We start from the raw sequence: 14,625 nt of genomic DNA, 5'->3' as shown, positions 1-14,625 counted from the left end.
AAGATGCACTGCCAGCTGTTTTCTGCAAACTCACCGCCATTTTAAACAAATTATAGAGCATCTCAGTGCCAAAAGCTTGTCTTAATCTTTGCCATTCTGTTCCAATCCTTGCTAGTTTAGTTTGATCACCGCTGCTTTCACCGTGGCAAATGTCTTTTTCAAATAGCAGGGGTGTGAAACAGTTCCAAGGACACTGTGGGTATCGTTGCATGTGTTCCAGACTCATTGAAATGTCAGGTGCATTTCAGTGCGTGGGTGTGTGCACTGTATATCTCCAGAAGAACAAGTATGAAAAGCATAATCATTCTTTCAAACCAAGACCGAGCAGGAAGCAGATACAAGAAATAGATGGTGCAGTGTCATACTGTTACAGAAAGGAGATTATTGTCTGTGTCTAACACCGGGTAAATGAAACTCTGCCTCTGCTGTAGTGATGTGAATGGGACGTACTCCTGCCACGCACTTGACCCCAGCCCACCAGTTCAAGATCATGGTGCCGTGGCGGTAGACATGTAGGAAGGTCAAGTGACTGTTCTTCTTCCTCAGGATGAAGAACACCAGGAAGAGACATGTCATATTTGTTTAATTATCATGACAGTTATACAAGAATATGACAAGAAATACCGAAAACAAATCCTCAGGAGTTAGCTACATTTACAGACATTAGTCACATAGACAGCACATAAAATGAAGAGATGTAAATATAGTCCAAGTGGTGCGGCTTACACCGTTTTTTGCTTATTGTAAGTGTACTTACAATATCACTGAGCTCGATGACTTTGGAGGAGTAAAACCACCAGCAAATGTTTTATTTCACCTTTATTTAACCAGGTAGTTGAGAACCAGCTGCTGGTGCTGTAGTCCACAGGCTGACATAATAACCTAGTTTGCCAACCAGGATGACGCTGTGAACTGAGGAAGAAAGAAAAAGTGTTTTTATTTTTCTTTTGAGTTAAAGTTAAAGTACATGTTTATAAACGTATCGTTTTAATTGGATAATGTACCTGTAACCCCCCCAACCCCAAAAATTACTGAACAAATACATATTTGCTCAACAACAACAAAAATAAAGAAAACTTTTATGTCCTGAGCATCCAGTTTAGACTGTTCCCTGGGAAGAGGGTGAGAAATGTACGATCCATAGCACAGGTATGATTTCAATTACGCGATTCATTGGCGAAGGGCACAGTACAAATCTAATTATAGGCTACTTTTCTGCGCAGTTTCCGTGGAAAACATTGCCAAAACCTTTAAACACCATGCTGTAGGCAGCAATATTAAGTAACCTTGTTGCAACTGTTGAACAAGAAGCTATAATATGACTGTTAAACAGCCATCACTAACACAGACAGGCTGCTGCCTACATAGACTTGAAATCATTGGCCACTTTAATAAATGGATCACTAGTCACTTTAATAATGTTTACATATCTTGCATTACTTATCTCATATGTATATACTGTATTTTATACCATCTATTGCATCTTGCCTATGCCGCTCTGTCATTGCTCATCCATATATTTATATGTATATATTCTTATTCCATCCCTTTACTTAGATTTGTGTGTATTAGGTAGTTGTTGTGGAATTGTTAGATTACTTGTTAGATATTAATGCACTTCTAGTCGGAACTAGAAGCCCAAGCATTTCGCTACACTCGCAAAAACATCTGCTAACCACGTGTATGTGACCATTAAAATTATATTTGATTTATAATATTATTTGTGAACCTGTGAATAAATAAACAATCCAATTATAAAATAAAAAAAGGAAGAAAAATATGTTACAATACCATACGTTTACAGGTAGAAAAATAGCTAATCATCATCATCACATATTTACACATAGAGTATATAACAAGTATATAGATAGGTACTGTGTACAATAGATCTAAAGCATCCAAGATGGGTAAAATAGCTACAAGTTGTCCATGCGTTCCCTTGTTTCCATACCTCATAGAACATGCAGGCAGACAGGCAGACCATGGCAAAGTTGGAAACGATGAGCACAGGCTGAGGTTGACTGGCTGTCTGTGCCATCAGCTTGGGGCCCACTAGTAGTTTTTTATTTTACCTTTATTTAACTAGGCAAGTCAGTTAAGAACAAATTCTTATGTTCAATGACGGCCTGGGAACCGTGGGTTCACTGCCTGTTCAGGGGCAGAACGACAGATTGTACCTTGTCAGCTCGGGGATTTGAGGAGCAAGTAGCACATGAGGATGCAGGTGATTGGCACAGGTGAAGGACATAGAGACAGCAATACTATAGTCTAAGAAATTGGTATTGTACTGAGAACTTCAGTGAGCACCGTGTCTGGTCTTAGAAGCACAGAAGAAGACTTAGTTACCTCCATTCTCTAGCACTCATTGGTAGAACAGTTGGATTTTCTGCCATGTTGTGGCCATACCTAAACGCTGCAAAAATGCATTATGTGATTAGTTATATTCAGTTACCAATTTACATTATATAAACTCAATCCTGACTAATGAAACTTCAATGACTCCTCATTTCACCACTCATATACCGTATGGAAATGTCTATGCACAAGACAGTACTGCCATCTAACGTCAGATTGGTAAATTATGGAATGGGACACAATTGTAAAACCTGCACAGAAATATCTGACAGCTACTTATAAAAGATCCACTGAAGCATGGCAGCCGTTTTGTTGATAGTCTACTCAAGTCAGTTGGCCGGCTGGATAAACTAAAGTAGGTTTAGCTTCTTGCTTCAGGAGGATTTAGAAAATCCCTTACACAACCACTTATTCAACCTCTAACCTTTCGTTTTAATTCCCTGTCGCCTACAAAAGATTTAACATACACTTTCTATGAAGATTTCTTTCACAGAAGAGTAACACAGCCCTATATCAAATAACAAGGTGTTGTTGGCATAAATAGTGGTGATGATGAAGGCATTTCCCTTGGCTATACCTCTGGAGTCTAGACTAGAGGGGCATTCATTTTAAAATTAACACAGCTTTAGAAATGACAAATTATTTTGTCATACGACAGTCATTTCTTATAGGCTCTAATACTCTATATTCCGGTGCAAACTGAATAGAACTTACTTCGTAGCCTGCACTCATCGACCGGTTTGCACAAATTGCTGATCTGAAGGTCGCAGACCACCGAACCATGGCATGGACATTGTTGAATTTGTCTGCCGTCCAGCGCGCCATTCTCCCAGTGATGACGATGATATCTGACCTGAGTTATCGCGTACCATCACCCCGCGGGGCAATAAAGTCATCCATCTGCCGCGCATGGTGTTTTAGCCTATCTATTTAATGCCTTGCACACTTGTGAGCGGTTATTTAACTTGAAAAAAATTAAGGGTTTTAAAGAATGGTGAATAGATTAGATATTGGCCAAAGCCCAAACATGAACAGTAATATTGTCCTATTATTTGGGAAATTCATTAGTTGACATAAAGGTGAAACTACTGACACTGAGATGTAGCCCTGCTGCTAATTTATAATCTATGGCTCACAGATCATTAGGAGCAAGGTAAGACTCATTCAACTGGGAATGCAGGTCACCAACCTCTCTTCTCTGGGACATCAGTAATAGAGCAGCTGAGTTGTTCCTCAGTTTGAGGTCAGACTAGACCCATTTTCTCAAACAGCATTTGGAATTCCCTACTTCTGGCTGCCCCCTCCCCACTGTCTGTCCTTGGTGCCTGTTTTATGTCACTTTATGCTGGTGATGTATTCATATTAGGTTTCCTCACTGTATCCACTGACAGTAACTGAAGACAAGCAAAATAAGTCCACCCTTTATGAACATAGGAACAGAACATATTCAACTTATTTTGATAACATTCATACATCATCATAATCATACTTTTAATTGTGCATTTAGATGAGTTATATAGAACATAGTAGGCTTAGGCTACATGCTTGTGAATAACCCGTATCTGACCATGGAACAACCTGGAACCTACATTTTGGATGCCTAAGTATACCCTGAAGTCCAGCACACTGCCCTGCATGGGTTCAGTGACTGTCAGTCCCGTTTTCCTCAGCACAGCATCAGTCTACAGACACCTCAGTAAGGTTTGCCCTGCAGACTTCATAGCAGAGAGTAGAACATGTCACCCGACCACATGTAGGGACTGTATTCCAAGGGCCAAATGACTCCAGTTTACTGTACAGGTTTGCTTTATCAGATACAATTGACAGGCACAGACAAAATCGAACTGAATTCACACAAAACTATTTATCAGACAGTCAAGTCACTGACACAAGCCCCCACCACCATGCTAACTATTACTCGTCTCAGCAACTACACAGATGATGTCAATAGGAGTCCTGTTTATCGGTGTCTGACCCATGGTGGTGGTGGTGCTGACGATGCTGCTGGTGATGTATGTTTGGCATGTTACCACCCCCCTCAGACAACATCTGGAACTGGGTTGCTGACAGTAGCGACTTCAATCTGCCTCACTGTAGTGTTTGTCTCGTTAACAGCCATTCCTACGCTGCTCAGAGACTCGTTCCGCTGTCTGCTGTTCCACCCAGCTGAGTAACTCCATTTGGATTCCTGCGTAACAGTAGAACACACTAAAGTTAACAAAATAGGTACGAGCTAAAAAGACATCACCTGGGAGAGCAGCAGAGCGATCTCATTATTATTCAGAATCAGTTCCCATTATAGGTAGGGGTGTTCCTGTTCTAGACATTCTATTCCAATGGGGCCACTACAGCAGACAGACAGTGTTTTCTAATGACGAGCCAGACAGAAATGAAAATGTCTGTAATTCCCTTTAGAAGTGTGCTTTCACTCATGGTGCAGTTGCCATAGATGTCCTTGTGGTAAGTGGCTCTGACAGCTGCATCTATATTGGGGTAGTGGAGGAAGCTGTAGGGCAGGACTATGTGGCACGTCAGTCTCCCACATCTATCAGCGAGAGGAGAGAGATCCACGGCCACATGAATGAGGTGTCACACCAATTACAAAGATCTCTGTAGATAGAAAATATCTCATTTAAACCTGACAGACACTTCATACCATTAAAGTCAAAGAGCAGTGGTAAGCTTTAGATTAGTGCTGACATGTTGCCTTCAATCAATACAAGCCCATTCCTTATTCATGGAACATTTATAATTCTGAGAAATGACATGACAGTATTTGGACTTGGGCTGTCCCACAGAAGGACCCCTCTGTGATGGCTCTTACCTGTCGTATTGAAGTGAAGAGGTTATTCAGCAACTCTTGGAGGACAGTGGAAGTTTATAAAAGTGCTTCTTTATTGTTTGAAGTAAAACCAAGGCATTTCGGCCCTAAGCCTTCATCAGGGTTTTTGCTCCTCAATCCCTGCACCTTGGTTGGAGAGCGATGTAGTGGCAGTGTTTCATTCCCTTACCTGTCATATACCAGGAAGTCGTCCTTGTTTCCATATAGCTGGGCCTGTTGGTAGACAGGGATGCCCGGGGGGGGGGGCTCCTCTTCAGTTCACAATACATGGCTCAGGACTGGACCTCCTGCTCATTCACAATGAGGAAAGACGCGTCTGTCAGGTTGTCATGCAGGCCTTCTAGTCTATTCAGCAGGACAAAGATTGGGCAAACGTGATACAGATGCCGATATTTACTCCTCCCCATTCTATCATCATTTGGATATTGTATATTTGGGTAGGCTGCTCTTAACAACTTTCTGAAATGGATCACGGGCAGCATTTCATCAACATCAATTTGTTTGAAAATACATTACCACATCATTATGATTTTTCCACAGTGGTATAATAACAGTATGTTACAGTAGGTCCACGGTAATTATGCCAGGCAGATTCTGAAGACTTCTCTCTTACTTGGAGGCCTGTGTGAGGCAGAAGTGTCAGCTGGCTTTCAGTAGAGCCAGAACGACTACATTTCCCAGCAGCCCCTTCATGGGGGCCCCATGGCCCTTGATCTCCCAGCGCGGTGCCGGCTTGCAGATCTTGGAGGCATCAGTGTCCCCTTCTACTAACAGAGGCGATGCCCATAGGAGCCCTGGCAGAGCAGCACACAGTCTCAGAGTAAAGAGACCCTGCATCATCTTCTCCCAACCTCACCTAAAAAGAGTTCCAGGAGAGAGAGGGCAATGTCAGAAGTTCATTTTCAGATTTGATTCTCATTGCAAATCTTCGAATGCATCTCTAGCAAGGAAAATAGCTATAGTCTCTGCTAAATACAGTATGCAATTAAAATAAACGACTGGATGACATAACTGGACTGACCTCGTTGAGGCTCTCTTCTGCCTGACACAACTAACCAATAGTGTTACACTGCTGTTTTTAAGCTTTCGAGTCTCATAGCAAAGGGTCTGAATAGTTGTAAATAAGGTATTTTGTTTAATTTTTTATAGATTTGCAAACATTTCTAAAAACCTGTTTTCGCTTTGTCATTATGGGGTATTGATGAGGAAAATGTTTTATTTTATCCATTTTAAAACAAGGCTGTAACGTAACATAATGTGGTAAAAGTGAAGGAGTATGAATACTTTCCAAATGCACTATAGTTCCTGTAACATGAATCAGTTTCATAGAATCTAGTCATTACAGTACTATGAGTAAGGTATTGCCTCCTGTGCAAAATAATGTTTCACCCTTTATTGGAGTGATAAATGTGAATACTTCAACACCCCAAAAAATAAAGCCACAAGCAGCCTAATTAAAATATGTATTTATTGTTCTTCTACAGTACCGTTGTTTTGATCAATCAGGGTATGCTCGCCTGCCCCTTTAGTATGTTGTCTACAAACCCCCTCTCACCAAGAGGTTCTGCTTTCTAGCAAATATCCCATTAGTGATTGTAACAAAATAAGCCTTAGGTTATTTAGCCTGAGTTCAGGGGACGCAGCCAGTATACAATGCAGGTACCACTGTTCTCCAAAGGCTGTATACTGCACTGCAGTTTCCAAATGCAGCTAAACTGATTCCCATGACAAAATACAACCTACTCCTCTATTTTGTCCACTTAACATAAGTGACAATTGGGGGGGGGGGGGCAAATAAAAACTCTGCAAACAGTGGTTAGAATTCTGCTCTTCCTTAGTATTTGTCAAACATTCTCAGCAATAAAAATAAAAGGCCATCTGCAATACAGCAAATGATTAGCTTCTGAATTATGGCCCCATATTGAGCACAAAAAAGGTGGCTTGATATTGCAGCTTAAAAGCATTAGGCAGATGACTGCTGCTCTTTATTGTTTTGATGGAGCTAATGTTTCCTTCCCAAAATAAACACCTAATTCTTTAGCATAAGTAAACCATTCTGAAAACCACTTATGTGAAACCAAGTCCAAAACCAAGAATGCCAAATTCTAAAGTATCCCTTTAAAGCAATGATGCCCTTTATCTACTTCCCCATAGTCTGATGAACTTGTGGATACCATTTGTATGTCTCTGTGTCCCGAAGTATCCCTTCAAGACGTGTTCTTGGTTTTGGACTTGGTTTCTCATATTGTCCTGGGAGCCACAGCCGGTCTTCATCATGGCCTGGTGGGCCGCACTGAAAATTTGATATAGCGTCAAAATTTGCTAACATAGTCCTCAATCCATCATTTTTGGAATTTTCAATGCTCCCTAACTACCGAGCTTTCATTTGTTTGTTTTTTTATTAGCGAGTTAGACAGTCATAAAACTGTATGAATGTAAAGGTCCTTTATAATAATTTAAAATTGGTTGTAGTCATTTTAAAGTATAGTGAGTTTGTTCCCCCCAACAATTTTTTTTAAATATACTTTTTTCCCCCTCAAACCCCCCGGGCTGTATGTTTGACACCCCTGCATTAACACACACATCTCCCATTGTGCATATGCTTCCACATTTTCTTCACCACATATGCCTACTAGCTGTCATACAGTCAGTCTTTGCTACATTGTCCTGCAATTTTGCATTGCATTCTTCCAAAATGAAACACATTGAAATAAATTAATTTAAAATCTCTCTTTCATGAGATCACTCCAATGAAAGCCTCATCGTCCCCATCTCCCTCTGGACTATCACATGTGGATATGATTCCTAGACCTAGATCTGCCAGCTCATCACACCCCATGGCTGTCGTCACCATGATTTTGTTATCCAGGCGGTTGCATAAAGTTCTATAAGAGGGCAGGGGGTAGCCTAACTCCCGGAGGAATTCATAACCCTTGCCACCGACCGCACATCGGATCTTACGGGCCTTCAGCACTGTCTCGTGGGACCACACAGCTCTCCGGGAACGCTTGGTCAGTGTCAGGGCGCGGATCTGGTCTTCATACAGAAATGTCTGAAGGCCCCTCTCTATTCTGTCCAGTCTGAACATCCGCTTTTTCATTTCCTCTACCTACACAAAAGAGAACATACACGTTGAAGTGTTGTCTTTTACAAGATTTTCACAAAATGTTGTTGTTCTTACCTGTAAAATCCTTCTAATGACAAAGATTGAAGGGTCCATTGCATAATTGCGCATAACAATAACTTCCACTGAAAAAGTTTGAATGGAGAAAGTTGTTTTATCTAATATGAGGCAATAGTTTGAAATTGTTGAGAAAAAAAAATAGCTAGCACCACACCTCTTTCTGTAATCTGGCTGTGTGTTGCATTTGTTGTTCCAGCAGTGTTCTGTAATGTTGACAATGGATGCAGGGACGTTCCTCTGCCTTGTGTAGTTCATCAGCATCATCTTCCTCCGTGCCCAGAGTTGTTTGCCGTCGTGCGTAGCCATGATCCCCCACATTGAGATCCCTCTCCACTAGATAGACAGAGCATTAACAACACATTTGACTCAGTCATTTGATCCACTGTTACGATCAGGAATGAACAGTTCCGTGTTAGATCAACAGGACCAACATTTGCATTAGGCTTCTATCTGACAATTGTGTGCTATCTGGTAATCTATCAATATTTAATTTCACATATGTTAATGTGATTGAGAAATAAATAAAAAGTTAAGTTACCTGGCTCTGGCTTGAGTGGTAGCACTATCTGTGGGGTTACGGGATAAGGTGGATCTCGCACATTGAAAAGAGTGGGGATGGCATTTGGTTTCAGCTTCTTTCCCCCTGCTGGCGACCTGGCGATTTCTTCAAACTGACTCAGCTCAAAATGGTCCTGCAAGAAGACATAGCTGTATGATTAACGTTGGCTGGCTACATATCGATGTATTTTCTCTTGGTGCATTAAATTGCACTAAAAATCAACTAATAACGTTATGATATTAAATGTGTAGGCAAACTTGTCAACATGTTTTGTCCTAATTTGGAGTTAGGAAACTGTTCACTGATGGACCTAGTTAGCTAGCCAGTAATGTTAGCCACCCATTAAAAACTTGCCTGACAGTCTGGAATGTGGAGTTGGTAGAAAATTACGCCTGCAGTTTACAAGCCATTTCTTCTTACGTATAGGCTCTTTTGGAAAACGAAACAGTTGCTTCCCAATGCTTGTTGAGTTTGAGCAATTTGGAGCGGAGCACCCACCCATATCTAGCAAGCTAACAAGTCAAAACAGCTAAATGTAGTTAGCAAGCTAACCATCAGCAAGTGTTGTTGGCAATGCATTCGAACGACACAGCTAACTAGCATGTAGCTTGGTGAGGCTAATGCTACCAGAACGTTACACTTGTTCTCATAGGAAACAAAACACCAAATACAGAATGTGGTGAAACATGATCTCATCCCAACCATTAACAAAAAGATTAAGCGATGTTCGCAGCATGCCAAAAAATATTAAATTGCAAAGAAAGTAAATTCCGACTGTTTGAGCCAAAATGGCGCACCTGCCCCAACGGTTGTTTGCTGACGTCACCGGTATGCGCTATCCAAGTAACTGCCTGCTTCAAATATTTATTCAAGAGAAGTAAATACAACATCTCACGCATTAAAATTCGAATTATGGTGACTAAGAAAAGACACCATATATATTTAGTCGAAATTGTCCCCATATTGAAAATTAAGTGATTACAGAAAGATAAAACAAATATTTTCAACAACAAAAACGGTCCACGCCTACTGTGGTCCTTTGTGTGTTGACGGAATCTGAGAGGGCCTATTCAGACCACGTTAGAATATTTGCAGTTTAAGCTACGCTTCATTTTCTCCGTGAATTTGGATCTTCCCAACTGGGACATCGTGAAGAATATCGTATACTAGTAAACAGAACGCTTTCATTGGACAACCGAAAACACCATGCAATGAGCTCCCCGGCCATTCAATAAGTCTAGTCACTCGATCCCACTGTCTTCAGCTAGCTAGTTAACATTAGCTTAGCTATCTAGCTAACGGTAGGCTACAGACGTTGAACATTTTGGTTGTGCTCAAATATTAACCAGGTAGCTATGACATCCTCCATGGTAGTCCCTGTTATTGATGTGCAGAATGATAATTTCAAAGAACTGTGGCCTACTATGGTCCTTGCCATCAAGACGGCCTCCTTCATTGCACTGGATACGGTAAGTGTCGCATCAAATTAGAGCGAGTTTAGTAGACCGAAGTAACTAGCTACGCACATGGTCTTCTATAAGTAATTATATGGGCCCAACAACCTTTATGTAGGTCCATTGACACTAATAATGTAATTATGTCTGTCTGCATGTTTTGTTTCAGGAATTGAGTGGCCTTGGAAATAGAAAAGCTTTGCTGGCAGAGTGAGTATGGCTGTTTATTAATTGAAGTTTAATCTGGATTTCTCATTATGTAATGTACTTTCACTATTGTATCTCAATCTCAAGTGCTACATTGGATCTGTCTCTGTTTTAATTTAAAGATGCATAGAGGACCGTTACAAAGCCATATGCAATGCAGCTCGCACACGCTCCGTTCTCTCCCTTGGGTTTGCTTGTTATAAGAAACTTGAAAACAAGGTAAAGGTCTCCTTTGCACATTGACATTCAGAAAGCTAAATATACAGTTTGACATTAATTGATGTCTTATCTATTTCCAGGATGATGATACGTACCTTGTGCAGGTGTACAACCTGACATTGCTCTGCAGTGAGGAGTACGTAATTGAGCCACAGTCCGTGCAGTTCCTGGTGCAACATGGATTTGACTTCAACAAACAATATGCTGAAGGTGTCCCTTATCTCAGGGGCAATGACAGGGTGAGATCAAGATTTTGTTGTTAATCCCTGAGATCCACAGAGACAAATGCACACATTTAAACGCTACTAGGCCGCAGCTTTTATTTTGTGGACTATTCCTAATTGTTACCTTTAAGTGGTGAAGTGATCCAGTGTTCTATTCCTTTCTTGTATCCAGGGAGTGGATGCCCATGGAATGAACATAAGGATGCTGTTTGTGGAACTCCTACGGGCTCGCAAGCCTTTGGTGCTGCACAATGGCTTGATTGACATGGTGTTCCTTTATCAGTGCTTCTATGCCCAACTGCCTGATAAACTAGGCACTTTCACTGCTGATTTGTCCCAGATGTTCCCTGCTGGGATCTATGACACCAAGTATGCTACAGAGTATCAGCTGCGCTTTGCTGCCTCTTACCTGGAGTATGCCTACAAGAAGTGGTTAGTATAGTAAATACTAATATATTCAGGGCTCTTATTCAATCACATCCGCATAGCGATTGTTTTGACATGTCGGAAGTGAAAATGCGTTAGAGCGCACAAATCCACAAGTGGCTCTCGGCATTATACCTAAAGCGGACATTGCCATTGGCTGCACGTAGTCGCATTAACAAAAATCCCCATGCAGCCTTGTTTACAAGTTTGAATGCTGGGACTTGATATGTAATGTACACCTAGATTAGGCTGATAGAAATCTGCATTATTTACTGATTTTTCAATTTGATTGTAATTATTTCTATATATCCTATACTTTCTCGTTCTGAACTTCTAACGGGAGTGGCTTTGAGACAATGACTGCAAGAGCAGCTGCTCACGGATTTTGACTGAGCCAAAACATCCACTATGCAGGTGTCTGCTATTGCCAGTTAACGCTTGATCTGATAGACTAAGGCCTAAATTCAATCTGACCATAAAGCTGTGGTAGTATATCAGTGCTGTTTGCCACTACATTTTGATTAGTACAGTGCATTCTGAAAGTATTCCTGACCCCTTGACTTCTTCCACATTTTGTTACGTTACAGCCTTATTCTAGAATGGATTAAATTAAATGTTTTCCTGATCAATCTCACACTATGCCATAATGACAAAGTGAAAACAAGTTTTTAGAAATGTTTGCAAATGTATTAAAAACAGGTATCTTATTTCCATAAACATTCAGATCCTTTGCTATGAGACTCGAAATTGAGCTCAGGTGTGTTTCCATTGATCATCCTTGAGACGTTTCTACAACTTGGAGTACACCTTTTGGTAAATTCAATTGATTGGACATGATATGGAAAGGCACACACCTGACTATAAGGTCCCACGGTAAGGTCTACACTGGTTGTATTCGGTGCATGTGACAAAATAGAATTTGATTTGACAGTGCATGTCAGAGCAAAAACCAAGCCATGATGTCAAAGCAATTGTCCATAGAGCTCCGAGACAGGATTGTGTCGAGGCACAGATCTGGGGAAGGGTACCAAAACATTTCTGCAGCATTGAAGGTCCCCAAGAACACTGGCCTCCATCATTCTTAAATGGAAGAAGTTTGGAAACGCCAAGACTCTTCCTAGAGCTGGCCGCCCGGCCAAACTGAGCAATCGAGTAGAAGGGCCTTGTTCCGAGAGGTGACCAAGAACCCGATTACCACTCAGACAGAGTTCCTCTGTGGAGATGGGAGAACCTTCCAGAAGGACAACCATTTCTACAGCACTCCACCAATCAGGCCTTTATGGTTGACTGGCCAGATGGAAGCCACTCCTCAGTAAAAGGCACATGACAGCCCGCTTAGTTTGCAAAAAGGCACCTAAAGGACTCTGACCATGAGAAAAAAGATTCTCTGGTCTGATGAAACCAAGATTGAACTCTGGCCTGAATGCCAAGTGTCACATCTGGAGGAAACCAGGCACCATCCCTATGGTGAAGCATGGTGGTGGCAGCATCCTGCTGTGGGAATGTTTTTCAGCAGCAGGGACTGGGAGACTAGTCAGGATCAAGGGTAAAATGAACAGAATAACCTAACAAAATGTGGAAAAAGTCAAGGGGTCTGAATACTTTCCCACTGCACTATATATGCACCACATTTCAAGAGCTAGTTTAAGTTATTTGTGGTCATTTTTTTCACAGCAAACTGGACAACAGCAAGTCGATTGAGGCTGGTGGTGGTGGACGCCATCTGTTCCTGGAGTTCTGCAACTACTCAGGCCCCCTGAGTAACTATGTGGACTATAGGCCCTGTCTTGCTGGGTTTAGCCCGGATGGACTGCTCAATGTCTGCCAGCGCTTTTCTGTAAGTAGTAGTACATCACTTCTCATAAACTAGGTTCTGTTTCAAAGGATCCCTAAAATGTCTGCCGGGATAATCAGCACTGGGGTATTTCATGGACTATTTTTCTAATGGTAATGCAGTAATCAGTACCATGTTTACCACTTAGCTTGTGTTTTCTGTATTTGCCAGGCTTATGGTTGGTGCCCCAATGGGTCACAGTGTCCCTTGTCACATGACACTGACCTTATAATCCAGCACGATGAAAAGAAAAAGAAACGGAAGAGGAAAAGAAAGACCACTTCTCAGGGCAAAGTTGAAGGTGCCCCCGAGAGCAAGCAGCCCCATATGGAGTTAAAGCAGGACCAGATGATCCCTGACAAAGACACCAAACCTCCCCCTGTCACAGAGCTGGTAGATGGGGCTCAGGCACAGGGGCCAGAGAGCGATGAGAAAATGAAGACTAAGGTGGAGGAAGGCAACGGAGTCAGAGAGCCACAGGCTGTGTCTATAGATGAGGAAATGAAGACTGACAAAGAAGAGGTGGAAAGAAATGGAGTGTCAGAGCCACAGCCTCTGGCCACACCGGATGCAAAGAAAGAAGAGTCCCAGAGGAAGAAGCTGGAGGGAGGTACCCACCGGGCAGGGTTTGACGCATTCATGACGGGCTACATTTTCTCCTATGCTACCACTTTGACAGAGAGAGTAGGTAAGCCACCGAGCTCAGAGCCCTGGCTCCCTGAGTGCCTGAACAAGGTTTACCTCAGTGGCAAGTCTGTCCCCATGCATATCGTCAAGAGCACATTCTCCAAGTCCTTCAAGGCTCACTTGCACAAGATGGATGTCGTGTGGGGGAAGGGTGTGGTTAGCAAAGTAGAGGGAACAGTGTAAACATTAAATGGAACCAAACCTATTCCTTGTTTATAAAAGCCTTTTTAGTTAATGTACTTTGTTGTACATTTTAGTTTAATTTCATTCAGTATTTGTTGATTGCAGTATTGTTTCAATAAAGGCTTTTCCTTGGTTATGACAAACATGGTGATTTGTGTCCTGAAAACCACTTGATCTGAGGTTAGGCAGGCAAGCCCTTATTTCTAACGATGAGTAAAGTGTATGACTACGTTTATAGGGTCACCGAAAGAAGCAAAAGTTAAACATTTATTTAAGCGATTGGGAACATGTTCCTTCAACAAAGTTCAACTCAAACCAGATTTGGATTAAAACAAGCTTTTTGCTAATACATGTTCATAAATCAGCCAAGACTGGGGGGGGAGATAACAAAATACAAAGAAATTGAACAATCAATATCGCATCCAGAAAAACTGCATACAAAGCAGTAAGA

At 41.6% G+C, this 14,625-nt stretch overlaps 1 protein-coding gene, 1 long non-coding RNA gene and 1 pseudogene across 2 annotated transcripts; 1 reads left to right on the top strand and 2 right to left on the bottom strand.

The window, feature by feature from the left end:
• Window positions 1–566: 566 nt before the first annotated feature.
• Window positions 567–3,457, bottom strand: LOC106599368 (uncharacterized). Its single transcript, XR_001327432.2, has 3 exons — window positions 3,070–3,457; window positions 2,347–2,413; window positions 567–912 (listed from the first exon to the last, which is right to left on the bottom strand). It is a non-coding gene; the product is annotated as an uncharacterized lncRNA (long non-coding RNA).
• A 307-nt stretch (window positions 3,458–3,764) lies between these two features.
• LOC106599370 (selenoprotein Pb-like) lies at window positions 3,765–8,673 on the bottom strand (annotated as a pseudogene).
• A 1,289-nt stretch (window positions 8,674–9,962) lies between these two features.
• On the top strand, window positions 9,963–14,317 carry LOC106599369 (target of EGR1 protein 1). Its single transcript, XM_014190568.2, has 7 exons — window positions 9,963–10,409; window positions 10,564–10,604; window positions 10,724–10,820; window positions 10,901–11,059; window positions 11,217–11,476; window positions 13,145–13,307; window positions 13,476–14,317. Exons 1-7 carry the CDS (start codon window positions 10,296–10,298, stop codon window positions 14,172–14,174), a joined length of 1,533 nt encoding a protein of 510 aa, XP_014046043.2. The 5' UTR covers window positions 9,963–10,295; the 3' UTR covers window positions 14,175–14,317.
• The last annotated feature ends 308 nt before the right edge of the window (window positions 14,318–14,625 follow it).

Source organism: Salmo salar, chromosome ssa03, assembly GCF_905237065.1.
Source record: "Salmo salar chromosome ssa03, Ssal_v3.1, whole genome shotgun sequence".
Taxonomy (NCBI): Eukaryota; Metazoa; Chordata; class Actinopteri; order Salmoniformes; family Salmonidae; genus Salmo; species Salmo salar.
The sequence above is the reverse complement of the archived record's forward strand: the minus strand, read 5'-3'. Positions and strand labels throughout refer to the sequence as shown.

Coding starts and splice junctions, on each gene's coding strand:
- LOC106599369 (XM_014190568.2), top strand. CDS start 10,296: ATGACATCCTCCATGGTAGTCCCTGTTATTGATGTGCAGAATGATAAT. Junction 10,821..10,900: donor ATAAGAAACTTGAAAACAAG/GTAAAGGTCTCC, acceptor ATCTATTTCCAG/GATGATGATACGTACCTTGT. Junction 13,308..13,475: donor ATGTCTGCCAGCGCTTTTCT/GTAAGTAGTAGT, acceptor TGTATTTGCCAG/GCTTATGGTTGGTGCCCCAA.